The sequence below is a fragment of the Anolis carolinensis genome, chromosome 2 (assembly GCF_035594765.1).
Source record: "Anolis carolinensis isolate JA03-04 chromosome 2, rAnoCar3.1.pri, whole genome shotgun sequence".
Lineage (NCBI taxonomy): Eukaryota > Metazoa > Chordata > Lepidosauria > Squamata > Dactyloidae > Anolis > Anolis carolinensis.
In genome coordinates, this window is record NC_085842.1 from 17138734 (window position 1) to 17162663 (window position 23930).

The 23930-nt window shown below is 45.5% G+C and overlaps 1 protein-coding gene and 1 long non-coding RNA gene across 4 annotated transcripts; one reads left to right on the forward strand and one right to left on the reverse strand.

Moving 5' to 3' along the window:
* The first annotated feature begins 967 nt into the window (after window positions 1-967).
* On the forward strand, window positions 968-14256 carry LOC100556530 (zinc finger protein 845). 3 transcript variants are annotated; one of them, XM_062973231.1, is made up of 6 exons: window positions 968-1136; window positions 2101-2617; window positions 3381-3480; window positions 3901-3980; window positions 4181-4301; window positions 7508-7715. In XM_062973231.1, exons 2-6 carry the CDS (start codon window positions 2204-2206, stop codon window positions 7570-7572), a joined length of 780 nt encoding a protein of 259 aa, XP_062829301.1. In that variant the 5' UTR covers window positions 968-1136; window positions 2101-2203; the 3' UTR covers window positions 7573-7715. The 3 variants fall into 3 exon arrangements, with proteins under 3 accessions (XP_062829301.1, XP_062829299.1, XP_062829300.1); XM_062973229.1 differs by having other exon boundaries at window positions 969-1136; window positions 7435-14256; XM_062973230.1 differs by lacking the exons at window positions 968-1136; window positions 3901-3980 and having other exon boundaries at window positions 2594-2617; window positions 7435-14256.
* LOC134296998 (uncharacterized) lies at window positions 4692-23461 on the reverse strand. Its single transcript, XR_010003750.1, has 2 exons — window positions 21445-23461; window positions 4692-6164 (listed from the first exon to the last, which is right to left on the reverse strand). It is a non-coding gene; the product is annotated as an uncharacterized LOC134296998 (long non-coding RNA).
* Between the last annotated feature and the right edge of the window lie 469 nt (window positions 23462-23930).

Sequence of the window (23930 nt, forward strand, 5' to 3'; positions counted from 1 at the left end):
GCAGACTGGAGGAGGGCAAATGTTCCTATCTTCAAGAAGGGAAAATGGGGATCCAAACCATTACCTTACATTCCACCCGCCATCAATACCATGAAAGATTTTGTAGTAGGGGTGAGGCTGTGGTGCAGCTGGTTAGTAGCCAGTTGCAATAAATCATTACGACCAAGAGGTCATGACTTCCAAGCCAGCCTGTGTCAGAGTGAGCCCCCGACTATTAAAAAGTAGCCCTTCTTGTTGTTGACCTAAGCAACCGAAAGATAGTTGTATCTATCAACTAGGAATTTAGGTACCGCTTATGCGGGGAAGATAATTTAATTTGTGACACCATAAAAATCGTCCACCAGCGTTTGGAATGAGGAAGTAACCAAGGACTCAGTGCCACAGTGGAAACTAGGGCTCAGAGTAATTGGTTAAAATAGCAGGAAAGGAGATTTCACTTGGACTTTAGGAAGAACTTCCTGACCCTATCAGCTGTTCAACGGTGGAACTCTCTGCCTCGGAGTATGGTGGAAGTTCCTTCTTTGGAGGCTTATATACAGAGGCTGGATGGCCATCTGCCAGGGGTGCTTTGTGCTTTTCCTGCAAGACAGGGGTTTGGACTAGATGGCCAAGAGGTCGCTTCCAGCTCTATGATTCTATGAGGATTTAACTCAATGAATGCTTTGGCTATAAACATATGGCTAAATTTCACCAAATTCCTCAAAACTTGTGACACCATTTCTCAAGTAGGAGGAGTAATTATTATCATTAGTAGTAGTTGTTGTAGTTTTTACATCTCACACCTTCACTCTCAAGAGAAACTCAAAGCAGCTAACATTAAAACTCATACAATGATCAACACCTAAAAATATAAACCTTAACATAGTCTTTGGGGCGCCTTCCCTGCAGCCACCGCCTTGAGACCCGGCGGAAGCAGAGCGAGAGGTTCTCAGAGTTCTCACTTCCTAGAGAGGCAGGAAGTGCTCAGAGGGGAGGAGGCCGTGACGCACTTCCTCCCGAGGTCCCTTTTGGAGGAGAGGAGCCTGGGCTCGGGCGCCATCTTGGCCAGGCCTGGCCCTCCCTCGGTGGGTGTGTTGGGGGCTCCGACTCCCTCAGCCTCGCCCTCCTCAGGGCCGGAGCCTCTCGCCCCGCAGCCGGTGAGTGTGCCCAGGCCTGGCCCCGAGGGAGAGACGGGCTTTCCCGGCCCCTTCAGCCAGAGCCACGGCCCACCTCCTGCCTCTCCCTCGGGATCCCTTGCCCGCTTCCCTCCACGCACCACCCACCCGGGATGCCGCCAGGCCTTTGTCCGGCAGGGTCTGCGTTCTGCCTGGAGGGGAGACTCGGGAGAGAAGCCCCTGCTCGGCCCCTCCCTTCCTCCCTCGGGATCTTCCCCGCTGTTGTGCAGGCGAGGCCTTTGGCAGCCCTGAGGCCTCTTTCTTGGGCCCGAGAGCCCCCCCCCCCCCCCCCGGTAAGGCTGCGCAATCTCTCCGGCAGAATTGCAAATTACAGGAAAGGAGATTCCACCTGAACATTAGGAAGAACTTCCTCACAGTGAGGGCTTTTCGGCAGTGGAACTCTCTTCCCCGGGCTGTGGTGGAGGCTCCTTCTTTGGAGGCTTTTAAACAGAGGCTGGATGGCCATCTGTCGGGGGTGCTTTGAATGTGATTTCCTGCTTCTTGGCAGGGGGTTGGACTGGATGGGCCATGAGGTCTCTTCCAACTCTACTATTCTATGATTCCAAACAGGCTTCTGGCTCAAGGAAGTTATTGTGGGAGGTGAAGTCAAAAACACCTGGAGGTAAGACAGTAGGAGAAGGAGGGAGAAAGAGGGAGGGAGGTTTGCCCATGGCTGGGGCCTGAGTCGGAGGAGTTTCTAGAAGGGAGGGAGGAAAGAAGGAAGGAAAGAAAGAAAGGCCACCCACAGCCCAAGCCCCCCCCCCCCCCAAGTACCAAGTAATGGACAAGGCCCGGGTGATGGTTTTGGTCTTTGGGAAGGAGAGGATCCCCCCTGAATCTTTTCCCTCCACATCCAGAAGGCAGTCGGCAATTCAACAGACATGACAAAACGTTGTCCTTGCTCAAGGATATTTATGTGAGCTCATTCCTCTCCTTTTCTTTGCAGGCTCCACCAGTTCTCCCAGGTCTCATACTTTGACAGTCATTTGAGGGAAGAGGTGGACACATCTTTATCCATTTTGGCAGCAGCCTAGAAGCACAGAACCAAGATGGAAGGGCAAAAGCAAGCTGCCACCCAGTTAGAAGTATTTCCTTCTGCTGTTGAGGCAAAGAACAATAGAACATTCTGGGAGGACCCTTGGGGGAAAGACCAGGAGAACAATCACTTCCATTCAGACCTTCGGTGCCAGCACTTCCGGCATTTCCGCTATGAGGAGGCCTTGGGGCCTCGGGAGGTTTGCAGCCGCCTCCACTCTCTCTGCCGCCTGTGGCTGAAGCCAGAGCGACACTCTAAGGCAGAGATGCTGGACCTGGTGCTCCTGGATCAGTTCCTGGCCGTCCTTCCTGTGGAGATGGAGCTCTGGGTGAGGGAATGTGGGGCAGAGACCAGTTCCCAGGCCGTGGCTTTGGCTGAAGGATTCCTCCTGAGTCAGGAAGAGGAGAGGAAGAGGGAGAAGCCCCAGGTAAGAGACAGAGACAGAGAGAAAGAGAGGTTCATCTTGTTGTTTCAAGGAACCAAGAATAATTGTTTTGAAGGATTCCATTTTGGAAAGCTAACTTTAAGTTGGAACGAGTTCAGAGAAGCATTAGGAAAGGAGGACTCAGGTGTGTTCATCCTGGAAAAGAGACGTGGAGTGCCACGACTGCCCCCTTTGCCTCCCCCAAGGGCTCCCACGGAGAAGAGGGGGCAGTCACTTCCATTCCCCAGGGTGGTTGTAACCAGGGGTAATGATCTGAAGTCATAGGATGGTAAATTTTTAAGAGTAAAAGGAATGTATTGAGAATTCCAGTGGTGTGTATTTCAGAGGAAACATCTGGATTTCAGAGCCATTTCTGAATATTCATTCCCTAAGAAACTGTATGTTATTCAGAGGTAGACATAGCTCAACAGGGACCTGAAAGCACAGATATACAGACTTAGATTACTCAGCCCAAGAACCTCTCTAGGGTAGCCCCAAATTACAACTTCAGGATTATGTAAAGTAGTTCTTTCATCTCAACAGTAGCCCTTTCCCTTCAGATTGTGTCCTGAAGCAGAGTGCAGTGCCCAAAGGAAGGCAGAAATCCCAAACCAAAATTATGGAAAGACAGATTCTTCTATAGAATGAAGAAAACCAGTTTTGGGTCCCAACCATAACCCAAACGGTCTGGAACAGGTTGCAGAAAGAGAGCCCTCCCTCCTTTTCTAATCTTTCTCTTTCTTTGTGATTTGTGCTGCTTGTTCAGGTGCAGGACCCTTTTGCAGATGAGACCAGTCAGGTGGAGGAGTCTCCTTCAGACACCATGTGCGTTGCCCAGACTGGAAATGGAGCATATATGACAGTTGGTAAGGGATGGTGGTGGTCCTTCTTGCTTGTTCGCCTCCTTTTGAGTAGACCTGAACTGGGAGCCTGGGAGCTTAAGAATGCTGCTGACAGGAGACATTTCCCTACAATACTTATTTGTGCCACTTTCAAAGTTACTTGATTCCTTTGCTTTGTTTATGGTGGTGAATGTGCTCTTGGCTAAATTGGCAGAAATACAGAAACTGATACAGCCAACCCCATACATTTCCTGGGAGTACTTCATAATACCCCATCAAACAAAATAGTTCACATTAAAGACCTAGGACCCAAATCCAAGGAGTGACTTTAAAAATGGTCATGGGATAAAGAGAGAGTGGCAGGCTTGCAAGGGAAGGAACTGTGGGGCAGCCTGGAAAAGGGACCGATCTCACCCTCCCTGATATCTTTCCGTTCTTTTACAGGCAGTGAAAGATGGGCAATTGATAGTAGCATGGCATTCCGTGATTCTTTTCTAAGAAGAGATTCTATAGGACCAGGTCAGGTAGGCAGCAGGATCCCTGGAGGGGAGGGGAAGACGAGTCTCCTTGTCCCTTGACTATTGCCCTGCCTCTAAATGAACTTCAATCCAAGATGGGGGGTTTTTTTTGAATAACTGATTCAAAGACGTAAATCAGAAATGGCCTGTTTTTTTCCAACTTGGGTGGCATTGTCTCCTTGCAGATAATACGTTTTTGCCTTCAGGTGACTTTTGAAGATGTGTCTGTGGCTTTCTCAGAGGAGGAGTGGGCCCTCTTGGATCCAAGCCAAAAAGCCTTGCACCAGGACGTCATGGAGGAGAATTTAGGGATTGTGTCATCTTTGGGTAAGGCTCCATTATGCTTGTAGTTAACCAAATCAGTTTACAAGTTCTCAACATTATCCAGTGTTTCAGATCTCTTCCTTCGAAGCCATAGAAAACAAGCTCATTCTATATCCATATAGGGGCCAGCCCAAGAAGACAATTGGCACTTGGGTGGAGTTGCCACATTTGATGAATTCTAGGCAGTGGTCATTTTCCATCCACCAACCATGCTTGTGATGGTGGTGGGAGTGAGACAAGGGCTTCTCTTGAGGATTGTAGTGCCCACGTAGGTTTGTATAAGGAGATACAATCAATCAAACAGGCTGAATCTGAGCCATTTAGGTCTTTATAGGTCATAACCAGCAATTTGAATCGTGTCTGGAAACAGATGGGCAGCCAGTGGAGCCGTGGCAGCAAATAATAATAGTAATTTTATTTTTTATCCACCTCTCCTCACAGCTTGAGGTTGGTTACAGCATTGTCAAAACACATAATCATCATTTTAAAAAACTCCGTAAAATACACATATTTTAAAATATTAATATAAACAATACAAAAGTCTGGCTTCTTTGCACTTGGAAGAGATAGGTCTTCGCTTGTGTCTTAAATTTGAACAGCTGATCTAGCTGTCGGAGCTGTACTGGCAGGTCGTTCCACAGTCTTGGGGTGGCCGATGAGAAGGTCCTCTGGATGGCGGTTTCAAGTCGGCTTCTGGAAGGCTGGAGCAGACGCCCCCAGAGGACCTAAGTGTTTGGGGCTGATTGTAAGGGAGAAGGCATTCCTGTAGGTAACCTGGACCCAAATCAGGTCAAAACCAACACTTTGTACTTTGCCTGGAAACTAATTGGTAGCTAGTGGAGTGACATTAGGATATGTGTAATATGTTCACTCCTGGGTGTTCCTGTAACCAAAGAGGCTGGAATTTCTGAACTTGATACAAATGTATCCCAATATAAAGCCCAATAATGACTTATGTGATCTCTGTAACCAGCCCTGGTTAACAGTCTTGACTGCAATTCTTTGGACCAGCCAAAGGTTTTTAAAATCTTCAAAGGCTGACCTAGGTAGAGCGTATTAGGCAGGTTTGGCTTCTCAAGGAACAGCTGCAGTAGGTGCGCAAATGTGCAATATGCAAGGCACTCCTGGCCATGTATGAAACCTGGGACTTCAAATTCCATTTCCAGTCCAAGGAGTATCCCCCAAACTGCGGAACCGTGTCTTCAGTGGTAATGTAACCCCATCCATCACAGGCTGAATCCCTGTTCCCTTATCTGCCTTCTGACCGACCTGTAGCACCTCTATCTGTTCTGGATTAAGTTCCAGTTTGCCCCCTCCAGCCCATTACGGGTGAGAGACATTGGTTTAGTTGGAAAGGAGGAGTAGAGCTTGGTGTCATCTGCATATAGAGGCACCACACTCCAAAACTCTGGATGAGCTCTCCCATATCTGTTAATTACATAGGGGACAAAACAGATGCCCGGGGATCCCACAGGCAATGGGCAAGGGATCGAACAGGCAAACCCATCAGCACTTTCTGGGTTTGCCTCTCCCAGAAGGAACAGAGCCATTGTTAAATGTCTCCAATTCCCATCTACAAAGGAAGGATACCATCATTGATGGTATTAAGACCTGCTGAAATGTTCATTGGAATCAATAGGGGCACATTCTCCACATCTGTCTGTGTCCCTCTGTAGGCCGTCAACCAAGGTTACCTATGCAGTCTGTCACATAAGCAGGTTTCCTTGAGTGGATCAACCCATTGTAATTCAGCCTCTCTTTTCCTGATGCCTTCCACTTTGCAGAACATAGTTGTCTTTTCCAGGGAGGTGCAATATCTCATATTTATGTCCAAAGTAGGATGGCCTCAGTTTGGCCCCTCGACCTCTGTAGTGAGAAATCAGACAGTCAGTCACGTTCACTCCCGTTTCTGCTGTGTGCAGCCCCCAGGAGAGACGGGGGTCGAAAGCTCCAGGCATTGAAGAGAAGTGAATCAGCATGCATACACCCCCTGGACTTTTATTTTAAATCTAACCAGTATTTTATGTTAGTCCATGAAGGGTTTGACCCAAGTCTCTCAAGCTATTTCTGGGGCCTTTCCAGTTCACACTCTGACTTGTGTATATATTGATTTTTCCATACATAAAAATTAATACAATAAATACCAGTCCACACTTGTGAGGCAGGTGATATAAAATAGATTTTGCCTTGTGCCTCTACTAATTCAGCAGTAGTGGGGTGGTTTAAAAAAAAAGACGGGTTAAAATGGGAGAAATAACATTTAATCAATAATATAACGCGTGCCAAAACAGAATGTCAGTCTCCAGTTTTGTGCATCTTCATTCAGTCCTTTTTAAAAGTGAAACTTCATTCTGTCTTCTAATCTGAATACTGGTGTTTGTTGTGCTGCCTGATGCCGTAAGTTCACCCACCTTAACATAAATGCCACCCCATAGCAGCTATGGTCTAAGTGAAACTAGATCAAAGACTCAACATTTTAAGCAACTTGGTCATTTAAATAGGTCCAGGTATGCGCTCACTCTGTGCAATAATGTTTTTACTGACTGTTATGTTCAAATTTTTTTTTTCTAATGGGGAATTTTTAATATAATGTGTATGTTATTTTCATTTTATATTTTTGATATTAGTGATGAAATTGTGGCATTGAATGTTTGCCGTTTATATGTATGTTAACCACCCTGAGTCCCTCTGGGGAGAAAGGGCGGTCTAGATATAAAGTTTTATTATTATTATTTATTTTATTTATTACATCACTTCTACCCTACCCTTCTCACCCATCAGGGGACTCAGAGCGGCTTACAATATAAACATACACATCAAAAAAAGGTTTTCATCAAATTTAAAAATCCATCAAGGTTAAAAATTTACAATAAAATTAAGAATATATATTAAGAATATACATAATTATACATTTAAATATACATTTAATGCGCTTTTCATAATTATTATTATTATCATTATTACCTTTGTGGCATCGGGCAGATCTCTTAACAGCTAATGTTGTAAAGGGCTGTGGGAAAGGACTATCTCAACGGAATGCATTTTGTAATTTGTATACTTTTTAACTTTAATCTAATATAAGCTTTTCTTTTCTACATATGGTCACACTTCCCTTCTTCTCAAACCATGTAAATAGAGGATACACCATTTGAATGTTTGGACTGTGGGAAACATTTCTATAGCAAGTTTGGCCTTGTTTTTCATCACAGAACTCACACAAGAGAGACATCATTCAGATGCCCAGAGTGTGAAAAGAGCTTCAGTCAGAAATTAGACCTTGTTTGTCACCAAAAAACTCACACAGGAGAGAGATTGTTTAAATGCCGAGAGTGTGGAAAGAGCTTCAGTCAGAAATCAGACCTTGTTTGTCATGAGTCAACTCACACAAGAAAGAGACCATTTAAATGTTCAGGGCGTGGGAAGACCGTCAGTCGCAACTCACATCTTCTTGGCCATCAGGCAACTCACACAGGAGAGACACCATTCAGATGCCCAGAGTGTGGAAAGAGCTTCAGTCAGAAGGGAATCCTTGTTCATCATCAAGCAACTCACACAGGAGAGAGACCATTTAAAGGTTCAGAATGTGGAAAGAGCTTCAGTCACAAACCACACCATGTTTGCCATCAGGCAACTCACACAAGAGTAAAGCCATTTAAATGTTTGCAATGTGAAAAGATCTTCACTCACAAAAGAAACCTTATTAGTCATCAGGCAATTCACACAGGAGTAAAACAATTTAAATGCTTGCAGTGTGAAAAGAGCTTCAGTCGAAAAGGACACCTTATTTACCATCAGGCAACTCACACAGGAGTAAAGCCATTTAAATGCATGCAGTGTGAAAAGAGTTTCAGTGAAAAGAGAAGCCTTATTAGTCATCAGAGAACTCACACAGGAGAGAAGCCATTTAAATGCATGCAGTGTGAAAAGAGCTTCAGTGAAAAGAGAAACCTTATTAGTCATCAGGCAACTCACACAGGAGTAAAGCCATTTAAATGCATGCAGTGTGAAAAGAGCTTCAGTGAAAAGAGAAACCTTATTAGTCATCAGGCAACTCACACAGGAGTAAAGCCATTTAAATGCATGCAGTGTGAAAAGAGCTTCAGTGAAAAGAGAAACCTTATTAGTCATCAGGCAACTCACACAGGAGTAAAGCCATTTAAATGCATGCAGTGTGAAAAGAGCTTCAGTGAAAAGAGAAACCTTATTAGTCATCAGGCAACTCACACAGGAGTAAAGCCATTTAAATGCATGCAGTGTGAAAAGAGCTTCAGTGAAAAGAGAAACCTTATTAGTCATCAGGCAACTCACACAGGAGTAAAGCCATTTAAATGCATGCAGTGTGAAAAGAGCTTCAGTGAAAAGAGAAACCTTATTAGTCATCAGGCAACTCACACAGGAGTAAAGCCATTTAAATGCTTGCAGTGTGAAAAGAGCTTCAGTCGAAAGGGACACCTTATTCGTCATCAGGCAACTCACACAGGAGTAAAGCCATTTAAATGCTTGCAGTGTGAAAAGAGCTTCAGTCGAAAGGGACACCTTATTCGTCATCAGGCAACTCACACAGGAGTAAAGCCATTTAAATGCTTGCAGTGTGAAAAGAGCTTCAGTCGAAAGGGACACCTTATTTGTCACCAGGCAACTCACACAGGAGTAAAGCCATTTCAATGCTTACAGTGTGAAAAGTGCTTTAGTCAAAAGGGAAGCCTTGTTAACCATCAGGCAATTCACACAGGAGAAAAGCCATTTAAATGCTTGCAGTGTGAAAAAAGCTTCAGTCAAAAGAAAATCCTTATTAGTCATCAAGCAACTCACACAGGAGTAAAGTCATTTCAGTGCTTGCAATGTGAAAAGAGCTTTAGTCACAAGCACGTCCTTATTCGTCATCAGGCAACTCACACAGGAGTGAAGCCATTTCAATGCTTGCAGTGTGAAAAGAGCTTCAGTGATAAGAGAAGCCTTATTAGTCATCAGGCAACTCACACAGGAGTGAAGCCATTTCAATGCTTGCAGTGTGGAAAGAGCTTCATTGATAAGAGAAGCCTTATTAGTCATCAGGCAACTCACACAGGGGTGAAGCCATTTAAATGCTTGCAGTGTGGAAACAGCTTCAGTGAAAAGAGAAACCTTATTAGTCATCAGGCAACTCACACAGGGGTGAAGCCATTTAAATGCTTGCAGTGTGAAAACAGCTTCAGTCGAAAGGGACAGCTTATTAGTCATCAGGCAACTCACACAGGAGTGAAGCCATTTAAATGCTTGCAGTGTGAAAAGAGCTTCAGTGAAAAGAGAAGCCTTATTAGTCATCAGGCAACTCACATAGGAGTGAAGCCATTTAAGTGCTTGCAGTGTGAAAAGAGCTTCAGCCAAAAGAGAAACCTTATTTGTCATCAAGCAACTCACACAGGAGTAAAGCCCATTTAAAGGCTCCGTGTGTTGAAAGAGCATCAGTTACAAGCATGTCTTTAGTCAAGGAAATCACACGGTGGAAAAAAAAAATCCAGTGTGGAAAGAGCTACAGTTGAAATACAAACCTTTTTTAATTGCCAACCCACAAGGTAAAAATCGGTTAAAGGCATTAATCTTTGTCATACAAACACTGAGTTAAAAAGCCGCGGCCTTAGGGGGCAATAATAACCTGATCAATTTTCTTTGATGAAATATCTCATTAAGCATAATTGATAGAATCATAGAATCATAGAATAGTAGAGTTGGAAGAGACCACATGGGCCATCTAGTCCCACCCCCTGCTAAGAAGCAGGAAATCGCATTCAAAGCACCCCCGACAGATGGCCATCCAGCCTCTGCTTAAAAGCCTCCAAGGAAGGAGTCTCCACCACGGCCCCGGGGAAAGAGTTCCACTGTCGAACAGCTCTCACAGTGAGGAAGTTCTTCCTGATGTTCAGGTGGAATCTCCTTTCCTGTAGTTTGAAGCCATTGTTCCGTGTCCTAGTCTGCAGGGCAGCAGAAAACAAGCTTGCTCCCTCCTCCCTTTGACTTCCCTTCACATATTTGTACATGGCTATCATGTCTCCTCTCAGCCTTCTCTTCTGCAGGCTAAACATGCCCAGCTCTTTAAGCCGCTCCTCATAGGGCTTGTTCTCCAGACCCTTAATCATTTTAGTCGCCCTCCTCTGGACGCTTTCCAGCTTGTCAACATCTCCCTTCAACTGTGGTGCCCAAAATTGGACACAGTATTCCAGGTGTGGTCTGACCAAGGCAGAATAGAGGGGGAGCATAACTTCCCTGGATCTAGACGCTATTCCCCTATTGATGCAGGCCAGAATCCCATTGGCTTTTTTAGCAGCCGCATCACATTGTTGGCTCATGTTTAACTTGTTGTCCACGAGGACTCCAAGGTCTTTTTCGCACACACTGCTGTCAAGCCAGGCGTCCCCCATTCTGTATCTTTGATTTCCATTTTTTCTGCCGAAGTGAAGTATCTTGCATTTGTCCCTGTTGAACTTCATTTTGTTAGTTTTGGCCCATCTCTCTAGTCTGTCAAGATCGTTTTGAATTCTGCTCCTGTCTTCTGGAGTGTTAGCTATCCCTCCCAGTTTTGTGTCGTCTGCAAACTTGATGATCGTGCCTTCTAACCCTTCGTCTAAGTCGTTAATAAAGATGTTGAACAGAACCGGGCCCAGGACGGAGCCCTGCGGCACTCCACTTGTCACTTCTTTCCATGATGAAGACGACGCATTGGTGAGCACCCTTTAGGTTCGTTCGCTTAGCCAATTACAGATCCACCTAACCGTAGTTTTGTCTAGCCCACATTTTACTAGTTTGTTTGCCAGAAGGTCGTGGGGGACTTTGTCGAAGGCCTTACTGAAATCCAGGTACGCTACATCCACAGCATTCCCTGTATCAACCCAACTCGTAACTCTATCGAAAAAAGAGATCAGATTAGTCTGGCATGACTTGTTTTTGGTAAATCCGTGTTGACTATTAGCAATGACCGCATTTGTTTCTAATTGTTCGCAGACCACTTCCTTAATGATCTTTTCCAGAATTTTGCCTGGTATTGATGTGAGGCTGACCGGACGGTAATTGTTTGGGTCGTTCTTTTTTCCCTTCTTGAAGATAGGGACCACATTCGCCCTCCTCCAATCTGCTGGGACTTCTCCCGTTCTCCAAGAACTCTCGAAGATAATTGCCAGTGGTTCTGAAATAACTTCCGCTAGTTCCTTCAGTACTCTTGGGTGTAGCTGATCTGGCCCTGGGGACTTGAATTCGTTTAGAGAGGCCAAGTGTTCCTGGACAACTTGTTTCCCTATTTGGGGTTGGATTTCCCCCAATCCTTCGTCCATTCCGTGTTGCTGAGGTTGAAGATGGCTTTCTTTTTCTGAGAAGACCGAGGCAAAGAAGGCATTAAGTAGTTCTGCCTTTTCCCTGTCCCCTGTCGCCATCACCCCATCTTCTCCTTGCAATGGCCCTATCGCCTCCTTTTTCTTCCTTTTTCTACCAAGGTAAGCAAAAAAGCCTTTTTTGTTGTATTTTATGTCCCTGGCAAGCCTGAGCTCATTTTGCGCTTTAGCCTTGCGAACCTTTTCCTTATAGGTGTTGGCTATACGTTTGAATTCTTCTTTGGTGATTTCTCCCCTTTTCCACTTCTTGTGCATGTCACTTTTGAGCTTTAGCTCAGTTAGAAGTTCTTTGGACATCCATTCTGGCTTCTTTGCACTTGTCTTATTTTTCTTCTTTGTTGGCACTGTTTGCATTTGCGCCTTGAGTATTTCACTTTTGAAAAACTCCCATCCATCCTTAACTCCCTTGTTTTTTAATATCGGCATCCATGGAATGCCGCTCAGTAATTCCTTCATTTTTTGGAAGTCAGCTCTCTTAAAGTCCAGAATGCGTGTTTGACTTGTCTTAGTTTCAGCATTCCTTTGTACTGCAAACTGCAGGAGCACATGGTCACTTGCCCCTAAGGATCCAACCACTTCAACTGTATTGATCAGGTCTTCCACATTTGTTAAGATTAGATCAAGAGTTGCTGATCCCCTTGTTGCCTCTTCTACCTTCTGGACCATAAAATTATCTGCAAGGCAAGTGAGGAATTTGTTGGACTTTGTACTCTTGGCTGAGTTTGTTTTCCAGCAGATATCGGGATAATTGAAATCGCCCATGACTACTATATCTCTTCTTTGTGCCTGTTTGGTCAGCTGTTGACAGAAGGCTTCATCAAGTCCTTCATCCTGACTCGGAGGTCTGTAGTAGACACCCACGACAAGATCTTTTTGAGTCCCGGTTCCCTTGATTATTATCCAGATGCTTTCAAGCTGGTTTCCCGGATTACAGTCTTGCATTTCTTCTGCAACGTAACTGTTTTTGACATATAAAGCTACTCCCCCTCCTCTCCCCTTTGTTCTATTTCTGTGAAAGAGGTTATAGCCCTCAATGGTTAAATTCCAGTGATGGGAGTCATCCCACCAGGTTTCAGTGATGCCTATGACATCGTATGTGTGGTGCTGTGCTAGGAGTTGGAGTTCGTCTTGCTTATTTCCCATGCTCTGAGCATTAGTGTAAAGACATGTAAGCCCCTGTGACCTCCCCTCGAACTGTTTATTTGGGATTATTGTGCTCTCTGTACTTGGTCCTTGCCCTCCGTTTAGCCTTTCGGCGGTTCCCTGTGGTCGTGGGTAATATAGTGTTCGCCAGGCTGTTGTTCCCCTCCCCCAGTGGATCTAGTTTAAAGTGCGCCTGATGAGGTTTGTGAGTCTGTGTGCAAAAAGATGTTTTCCTACTTGTGTGAGATGCACCCCATCGCTTGCCAGTAGTCCATCCTCTTGGAAGAGTAGACCATGGTCAAGGAAGCCAAAATGCTCCTCTTGACACCATTTTCTGAGCCAGTTATTGACCTGTACTATTTTTCCGGCCCTTGTAGAGCCGTGTCCTACAACAGGGAGGAGGGATGAAAAGATCACATGTACATTATACAGTTTTAGCTTTGTTCCCAGAGCTCGAAAATCATTTGTGATCTTTTGAAAAGTATGCCTAGCGGTGTCATTGGTACCTACATGAATCAACATAAGGTGGGGAGGGTGATGGGGCTTTAGGAGCCTGCTGAGCCTCTGAGTGATATGGTGTATTTTTGCCCCCGGGAGGCAGCATGTTTCTCGAGCCATCCCATCCGGTCTGGAAATGATGGCTTCCGTTCCTCTAAGGAGGGAGTCACCTACTACCAAGACCTGTTTCCTTTGAGGATTGACAGGGTCCCTTTTGTGCAAGACAGTGTGTATGTCCCCTGAAGAGTGTTCCTGTTGAAGTGAATCATGTAGGTGTAAAGTGTTGTCCTCCTCCTCAACATCCCCAGTGCATTCATCAATGACAATCCATTGAGATACATCCGAGAGCCCATTACTCTCCCAAGGATGTTCCTGTTGCTCCTGGTCTATGATTGGGGATGGAGCATTTGCATGATTACATAAGTGTGACTGTGGTGATGCACTGTCCCCGTCAGGACTATCCCCTGCGCATTGATCCAGGGTGGTCCACTGAGTGGTATCTAAGAAACTGTGGTCCTCCACAAGATGTGTTTCCTGATTGTATGTTAATGATGTAAGAATTTCAAATCTGTTGTGTAAATGCAGCTGAGCAGAGGAGTTCTGCGGAGGCTGCCTGGTCCTGCGTCTCCTTCTATGGGTGACCTCCTTCCAAGCCTGAGGGTTGTCTACCTTTGAGTTGATCTCCCCATAAGGTATTATGATATTATTTTGAGAGCTAAAGAAAAGATATTTCTGATTTTTCATCCATTCATGCATTCTGGTTACTGCAAATATTTCCTGTCATATATATATTCAGGGTTAAAAATACATTTAATTGAGTCGTTAGGTGAGAAGTGTGGGATTGGGTTTGATTAATGATTAACAGCTCTGTCTACCATGTAATTCTATGTATGTGGGACTGGATTTTCTTTTCAAAAAATCTATATCTATATATATAATAAAAGTGAATGTTTGTATGTTTGTATGTATCAGCGTTTTGATTGGCCAGGCGGAATATGTGACAGCGTTTTGATTGGCCCGCTGGAATATGGGCCAGCTTTCTGATTGGCCGCCACTTTCACAGGCCACTGGGACCTCTGAAGCAAAAACTACTGCCAGCAGGCTTCGTTCGGCCTACTCTCTCTCCTCAGAATGTCATTAGCTTTGGTACACTTAACAGCCTACACTTTTGTAATCAAAAACACCACTGGGACCACCAGGAAGGCTGGGCCTGGACCAAACTTGACACACACAATCCCTAGGACCCATGAACCCACTGACAACGGATCTGGACCAAATAGACCCAGCAAGGCCAACTATGCATACTGATAATAAAAAACGTTGCGTGCTAGGAATTACAGTTCACTCACACATTCACAGCATTCTGAATCCAACTAATGATGAAAAATAATTATGTTTTAATGCTTCCTTTTCAACAGTGGTTGCGGGTATGTTTATGAAAACTTCTACCCCCTCACCTCACCCCCCTTCAGCGCTTCTACTGACATGTCTCAGCCTTTGCAGGCTGCTAGGCCCTGCTAGGCCCCAAAAAAAGGACGCAATCTTCCCCCCTCAATATTGTTCCAAAGAAGGCAGGTTTTCCCTGGCTCATTGGGACACAGTACTATTCACAGCACACTAAAGAGAAAATAATGACTATCTTTTAAATCTTTCCTTTTTAAGGGTGGTTTACTACCCCCCCCCCTCAGTTTTTACTGAGGCAAAAAACTACCAAAAGCAGGCTTCGGCCTACTGACTCTAACAGGCTTGACACATACAGTCCCCATGACCTACTATACATCCGGGCACTGATTGGAGTGGGATGGCCCATGGATGATGGACTTGCATATGGGAGCTGTAGTTCACCTGCCCCCACTGAACCCAGCAATGTCTTATTTATACTACTATTGCTTGACATTACTTTTATGTTTTATTTATATGGTGGATGTTAGCACGTGGCTTAATGACCTTGCAAGCCACTTTGAGTCCATTGCAGAAAGGCGAGGGAGAAATATTGGAATTAAATAAATACATAAATAAATAAATGTCTCAATCGTATGTATGGTTGGAATGACCTTCTGTCGGGAGGGCTTGGATGGTGTCTTCCTTTGTGGTAGACGGGGCTGGACTGGATGACCTTCAGAGACCCCTTTCAAATCTAGGACTCTATCTGTCTCCCAATCATATTTATGACTAGATGGTCATCTGTCAGGAGGGCTTGGATGGTGTCTTCCTCTATGGCAGAAGGGGGTTCGACTAGATGGCCTTTGGACACCCCTTCTAACTCTAGGATTGTACGAAAGCCTTTAAACCAGGCACGGGCCAACTTGTGCCCTCCAGGTGTTTTGGACTCCAACTCTCACAATTCAAGACAGCCTACCCCATGATGCACTTTATATGTTGCAGCAGTTTGGGGAAGGATGGACCAAGGACCATCGGATTTGCAGTACCTTCATCTAATTCACCTTCCACAGGCCACTGCAACCTACACCAATGACTGATCAAGATCAAACTTGACACATCGCATCCCCATCTTTACATCCTGGCGCTGTTTGGAGGGGGATGGACCATGGACTTACATATGGGAGTTGTAGTTCACCCGTACCAACTGAAGACAACTGACTCTGGATCGAGACTAAACTTGGAACAAAGGCAAACAATTCAGTTCTCAAATAACCCAGGCACCGCCAGGCCCCCAAGCTAGTATATAATAAAAGTGAATGTTTGTATGTATGTTTGTGGCAGCATTTTGATTGGTCGGGGCGGTGTATGTGCAAGCGTTTTGATTGGCCTGGCGGAATATGGGCCAGCTTTCTGATTGGCTGGGCGGAATGTGCCAGCTTTCTGATTGGCCGCCACTTTCACAGGCCACTGGACCGCTGAGGCACAAACTACTACCAGCAGGCTTCGTTCGGCCTACTCTCTCTCCTCAGAATGTCATTAGCTTTGGTACACTTAACAGCCTACACTTTTGTAATCAAAAACACCACTGGGACCACCAGGAAGGCTGGACCTGGACCAAACTTGACACACATAACCCCTAGGACCCATGAACCCACTGACAATGGATCTGGACCAAATAGACCCAACATGGCCAACTGTGCATACTGATAATAAAAAAACGTTGGATGCTAGGAATTACAGTTCACTCACACATTCACAGCATTCTGAATCCAACTAATGATGGATAATAATGATGGCAGAAGGGGGTTCGACTAGATGGCCTTTGGACACCCCTTCTAACTTGATTGTATGAAAGCCTTTAAACCAGGCATGGGCCAACTTGGGCCCTCCAGGTGTTTTGGACTCCAACTCCCACAATTCCAGACAGCCTACCCTATGATGCACTTTATGTCCTGGTGCCGTTTGCGGGATGATGGACCATGGGTGATGGGATATGTAGTACTTTCAATCACTACGATTCCCACAGGCCACTGCGATGCCCACCAGTGACGGAACTGGACCAAACTTGGCACACAGATGGGACATGCAGTACCTTCACTCTCTTCTTCAGACCACAGCAACTGCTACAAATGACAGAACTGAACCAAATCTGGTATATATATCCCAAATGACACACTTTATATGTTGCAGCAGTTTGGGAGAGGATGGACCAAAGACCATCGGATTTCCAGTACCTTCATCTAATTCACTTCCCACAGGCCACTGTTATTCCCATGAATGACGAGTCTGTACCAAACTTGATACACAGGTGCAATGTGGCCCCCTTTACGCCCTGGTCTGGTTTGGCGCAGGGTGGGCTATGGATGATGGGATTTGCAGTACCTTCACCCAATTCACCTCCCATGGACCACTGTGATACCCATGAAAGATGAAATAGTACCATACTTGACACACAGGTGCAATGTGACACAATTTATCTCCTGGTGTGGTTTGCAGGAGAATGCACCAAGGATGATGGGATTTCCACTACCTTCATCCAATTCACCTCCCACAGGCCACTGTGATGCCCATGAATGATGAAACTGTACCAAAGTTGACGCACAAGTGCAATGTGTCCAACTTTAAGTCCTCCTGCCGTTTGAGGGAACAACTGACCAGGAAAGATGGGATTTACAGTACCTTCACTCATTTCCTCAGACCACTGCAACCCACACCAATGACTGATCAAGATCAAACTTGACACATCGCGTCCCTATGACCTACTTTACATCCTGGCGCTGTTTGGAGGGGGGTGGACCATGGACTTACATATGGGAGTTGTAGTTTTCCCTTTCCAACTGAAGACAACTGACACTGGATCGAAACTAAACTTGGAACAAAGGCAAACAATTCCGTTCTCAAATAACCTGGGCACCACCGGGCCCCCAAGCTAGTATCTAATAAAGCATAACTGTTAGATACATTGTTTTCCATCCATTCATGCATACTGGTTTCTGTGAGGCTTTCTTTTCCGATCTATAACATATAAATACTAGAAAATCTATTACAGATGTGCGTATTCAACCTCCAAAGACACATGGTGTTTCTGAAGATCTGAAGAAAAGGCGTGTTGAGAATTCTGAGTCTCTTCTGTCTTTGATTGTTTAAATTGTCCTGATGTTGCATGAGGAGGAAGTTTCCTGGCAATGGTGAGGATCACGTGTCCTGAGACAAAATGTGATGACGCTCTTCAATCAAGCCTTGGGTGCCAGACAAAGGGATCTGGTAGGTGTGTACACTTGGGGTTCCTGTTTTCCATGGTTGGCTCAATGAAAGAGATCAGCTGGCGAGCACCAACCGGCAGTTGTCATATTTTGCAGAGGAAACTGCCTGCTGTCCAGCATGTGTACATAATGGATCTTGATTGTCACCTTTGTCTCAGGACGTGCCCATCCCAGATGTGTCAGGAAATTCCTCAGCAAGATGAGTAAGGGGTGATGACTGCCTGGCTTTGTGCAGAAATCATATTCAATTAATACATTTCATAAACTAGAACATAGGGTAGAAAGGGTACAGTATAAGCAGATCACATTAGTTATATTACATTGAAGGGGTTAAGAAACATTTTTTCTGGTTAGTATTCTGCTTGTGCATATATGTGCAAATATAGATAGGCATATAGGTATAGGCAGAGAGGAAGACATGCAAGACAAGACAGGGGGCGGGGTGGGTAAAAGTACAGTAGAGTCTCACTTATCCAGCACTCGCTTATCCAACGTTCTGGATTATCCAACGCATTTTTGTAGTCAATGTTTTCAATACATTGTGATATTTGGGTGCTAAATTCGTAAATACAGTAATTACTACATCGCATTACTGCGTATTGAACTACTTTTTCTTTCAAATTTGTTGTATAACATGATGTTTTGGTGCTTAATTTGTAAAATCATAACCTATTTTGATGTTTAATGGGCTTTTTCTTAATCTCTCCTTATTATCCAACATATTTGCTTATCCAACGTTCTGCCAGCCCGTTTATGTTGGATAAGTGAGACTCTACTGTATATAGAAATGGAGACAATAGAAGATACATTTGATCAAAATGGGGGACTGGGTCTGTGGTGTAAGAGCCAATGCTGAAGATTCAGTCTGCAAGTCCGCTGCCATGAATCGGCACATCTCAATGGATTATCAATTAAAATATCTAGAAGGAGGAGGAAGAGCATGGAGGGGCCCTGGCTGCTGCTGGCCCATCATGGGGTCTCAGAGACCTCGCAGAGGAGGGAAAGGAAAGCATTTTATATCTTTTGGCTTGCGGGTCCTAGGTGACCGTGTTCAACAACATTCCGGATGCCACAATTAAAGAAATATATTAACAAGCTGGACAGTGTCCAGGAGAGGGCAACTAAAATGGTCTGACGACAATGCCCTGTGAGGAGCGGCTTGAAGAGCGGAGTATGTTTAGTCTGCAGAAGAGAAGGCTGAGAGGAGACATGATCATCATGTATAAATATTAGTAATGAGGTCATAAAGAAGAGGGAGCAGGCTTGTTTTCTCCTGTCCTGGAAACTAGGACTCGGAGCCATGGGTTCAAATGGGAAGGAGATTCCACCTGAACAGGAGGAAGAACTTCCTTACCGTACAAGCCGTTCAACGGTGAAACTCTCTGCTTCGGAGTGTGGTGAAAGCTCTTTCCCTGGAGGCCTTTAAACCTAGGCTGGATAGCCATCTGTCGGGAGTGCTTTGTGCTTTTCCTGCATGGCAGAAGTGGGTTGGCCTAGACGGCCCATGTGGTTTCTTCCAACTTTCTGATCCTTCGAGGATTCAACCCCTTCAATGTCCTGGCTGTAAACCTCTGGCTCAATCCCACCCAGTTCCTCACAGCCTGAGGCCCTTTTGTCAGGGAGGAGGAGCAGCGAATATCAGGAATAGTTTTTATATCCCGCTTCTTCACCCTCAAGGGAAACTCAGAGCAGCAAACACTAAAAATCATACAATGTGTCAATTAAAATCTAAGAAATATAAACACGATAAAAGTATTCAATAGAGGAGTATGGCAAAGGCAGAGTGAAGGCGAGCAGCCATGTCTTGATTCTTGGAAAGAAGGAATGGCCTGGATGCAGATGGTGGCAAGTGTGGGCGAGGAAGAGGATGCTGATGGAGGGAAGGCTGGGTGGAGGTTCCCCCTCCCTCGGCCTGAGTCCTCCCTCTCCCTGAGTGTCTCTTTCTTTCTCTGAAAGTGCCTCTTGCAATCTGTCGCACTGAACACGGATTAAAAGGCATTCATGAGGTTCAAGAAGGTCTTCGTGACACCCAGTGGCCCCTGCAGGAATGCCATGCCATCCCAGGGGATCCGCAAGAGATTAAGTTATTGGGTTGCTGTGAGTTTTCCAGGCTGTAAGGCCATGTTCCAGAAGCATTCTCTCCTGATGTTTCACCCATCTATGGCAGGCATCCTCAGAGGTTGTGAGGTTCACAACCTCTGAGGATATATATTATAGACAGTACATATTATATTATATTATTGGCTATTATGAGTGTTGAGACTATTCTTTTATAATCAAGATCATAGGAGTGTCTGCATTCACGGATTGTCTTACATCCCCAAAGGAGAGAGGCTTCCTGAGGAGCAGAGGCCAGGCTTCGGTCGCTGGGTCTTTCTCTGAAGGGTTAAAGCAACTGAGAGGAGATCCTAGAGAATGAAGCCAGTCTTGTGTAGTCTTGAATGCTTAACTATCACTCTGCAGACCAAGGTTCTGGCTGGCCATCAAAACCCACTGGTTGACCTTGGATGAGCCACACTCTCAGCCTCGGAAGCCAGCCATGGCAAACAACTCTGAACAAATATTGCCTTAAAAATCCTGTGATGGACTTGGCACGATATGGAAACGACTTGAACTTATATAACACAGAGTGAGGCCTTAGTTTGACATAAATTTATCTCAGACAGGAATTTGGCTCTAAACCTACAGCTCCACCCAACTTCTGTGTCCCATTGAGTCGGCCACATGGAGTGGAAGGAAAGCAGAATGCAGAGGAGACAGTATGGGGCGGACGAGGCAATAGGGGATATGCATCCCAAAATAGGTCAAGAAATAGCCTACCTGGCTACTCTAAACAAATTCAAGTTTCCAGGGGCAGATAGACTACATCCAGGAGTATTGAAGGAACCAACACAAGTCATGTCAGAACCACTGGAAATAATCTGAGAATTCTTGGAGAGCGGGAGAAGTCCAAGCAGACTGGAGGAGGGCAATTGTCCCTATCTTCAAGAGAGAAAAAGGGGGGTCCAAACAATTACCATGCAGTCAGCCTGACATCAATACCAGAAAAGATTCTGGAGCAGCTCATTAAGGATGCAGTCGGTCATCACATAGAAAAGAATGCTGTGATCACTAAAAGTCAAAAAGGATGTCTCAAAAACAAGTCATGCCAGACTAATCTTATATCTTTTGATAAAGTTACAAGATTGGCAGATGCAGGGAATATTGCTGTTGTAGCCTATCTTGGTTTCAATAAGGCCTTTGAGAAGGTCCCTCATGATCTTCCCTGACAGTCACACCTGCCTCAAACAGACAAGAGTTCTTTCTTCCACCCTGGACTTCATCCCACAGATATATAAACCCCACTTGCCTAGTTTACAACCGACCTCACAACCTCTGAGGATGCCTGCCATAGATGGAGGTTGGAGCCACCTTGGAAAATGCATCCAAACATACATAGATTTATACTTTTATTAGAGAGAAAGAGAGTGAGCAGAGATGCCCATCATCACTTCTGACCTGGATCCTGAATCCTCAACGCCTCATGCCGCTCTAGCTCCATGCCCAGGACGAGGCAGGCTCCCAAAGTTAATGTCTAGCTGAGAAGTGCTGTCATTTGCTGCTTTTCAGGAAAATGAGAATCATCCTCAAAGTCGTCCTTTACATCATCTCTATGTTTTGACTTGTGACTCACCACTGCTTTGGAAGGAACAGTGGTTTCAGGCTTTCAGATGTTGAATTCAGGCTTTGGTGGGCTTTGTTCCTGGAGGTTTTTCCATTCATCCAACGTCATCTCTTGAGCTACTTCTTCCTCTGGCTCCCCTTCAGCCATTTTGGTTGGAGCCTCTCCCTCAGGTGCTGCTGGGTTCTCTTCTGTCTCAGCAGTCTCTTCCATAGGAGAAGTTTGTTCCAGCCCACTCGAATCATCCAAAAAACTGAGAAAAATAAAGATAAGCTCCTCTTCCTTTTAACAACAGCCGCAATGATATGTTATGCTAGGTTATGGAAAAATAAGGAGATCCTGGAGGAAGATGTGTGGCTGAAAAAAGTCCAAGACATTAGAAATATGGACAGACTTACTTTTTTACTATCTAAAAGTAAGGGAAACCCAATGAAAGAGACAGGCTGTAGGGACCATAAGCCAGAAAACAGTAAACTTTTGCCTAACATAGCTTTGCCTCTCCATATATCATATAGCCTTTATATAGACAATATAAGCACTTTGTATGAACCAAAGTAGTATGTGCAACACAGGGCCTGTGCCCCTCCCTTCCTGTGAGCTGGTGCCTTTCTCCCGGAAGTTCCAAAGGGAGAAGAAAGCTCAGAGTAAACAAGTTAGGTCATTGGTAACACTTGTGCCAAGTAGGTGTGGAAGGTGAGGAAGACCCTCAGCCATTGGTCAATTTTAGATAAGCCAAGATATAAAATTCTTTGTTTGCTACGTACATGTTGCGATGGCCATTTGCATGGTACGGACCCACAAAATGGGTACCTATGGCTGTTTTGCCTTATGATCAGCTGGGATAATAATAAAAGGCTTGTTTTATTGCTCTCCCTTTTATTTCTCTCCTTTACTTCCCCTCTGGGCTAGTCTCCAACAACTGGAGCAGTGTTATAAAATACTTAAAACAAAACAAAAAAATACAAGACAGTGATATAAGCATATACATATATATAGACATGAACAAATTGAACACAAAGGAAAGGAAAATAAGAAAATAAATAGGATAAATACTCAACAAATCAATAAAGAAAATGAGGAAGAAAATAATACTCAATAAACCAGAGTCAAGGAGAAAAAGGATGTGAAGAAGATCTGGAAGACGGAAAAGGAAAAAACCGCAAAGAAGATATTTCTAGAAGTCAACAACCAACAGAGCTTGGTCTGTCTGTCTTCTCTGATCTTTTTGATTACTTCGTCTTCTCTTTTCTCTTCCCACACTTTGTCTTTTCACTCCTCCCTTTCCTCACTTCCCCTTCTACCCCCGACCCCCCAAACCTTTTAATGCTTTTATTACTTTAATCTGCCGATTTTTATCTTTATAAATAAAACCTCGATAAAGATTAAAAGTTTTTAAAAAAAACATCCTTAACTGTTCCCCGGTGACGAGGCCCACTTCCACCCCGTTTCTCTTCTCCTCGGACACCGGCTGGATCATAACCTCTGAGAATGCCTGCCATAGATGTAGGCGAAACGCCAGGAGAGAATGCTTCTGGAACATGGCCTGACAGCCCGGAAAACAGACAACAACACCGGTTGGATCGCTTCCCCTCTGCCGGCCAAACCCCCGTTTTCCCCTGTGACCGAAGCCATTGAAAGCCCTTTTCCTTCTCCGCCGCCACCTCACCTCGGCCTTTCCCGCTCACCCCGGTCCCCTGGCCTCTCAAGGGTTAACTCCGCTTGTCTGTCAGCATCCCAATGCCTTCCTCTTATGGGTTAAAACGACAGAGAGGCAATTCCTAGACGGGAAGAAGGAAGTGCTTCCCACAGCGGAAGCCCGGCTAGTGGCAGGCGCGGCTGTTCCTAGAGAGGTCTGGAGGGCTTCGCGAGGGGAGGAGGGAGGGGAGGCCTTCTTTCGGGTTTCCCTGGCGTTGCCATGGCGACAGAGGGAGCGCCGCCTCTCCCCTCGCGCTCCTCTGAGGTAAAAATCGGCCGTTCCTTCCTTCCTTGCCCGTGTTTGGCATGTTCGTGAGTGTGGGGCTGGGCCGAGGCCGCTCCGTGAGGCAGAGGGAACAGGGCCTCCGCCAGGCGGGCTCAGGCGGCAGAGGCCGGGAAGGGGGCACTCGGAGGGGGCAAGGGCTCCGGAGGCCCCTGAGGCGGGCCAGGCCTCTCTCCCCGCCCTTCTCTCCTCCTCCTCCTTCCGTGGGAGCTGTGGGGCCTGCCTGGAAAGGGACGGGGAGGGATTCACAAGGGAGGAGAGACAGAGAGAGCAAAGGATGGACGAAGCCAGGGAAAAGAACCCGGGTGACGGTTTTGGTTTTTGGCAAGGAGAGGTTCCCCCCGA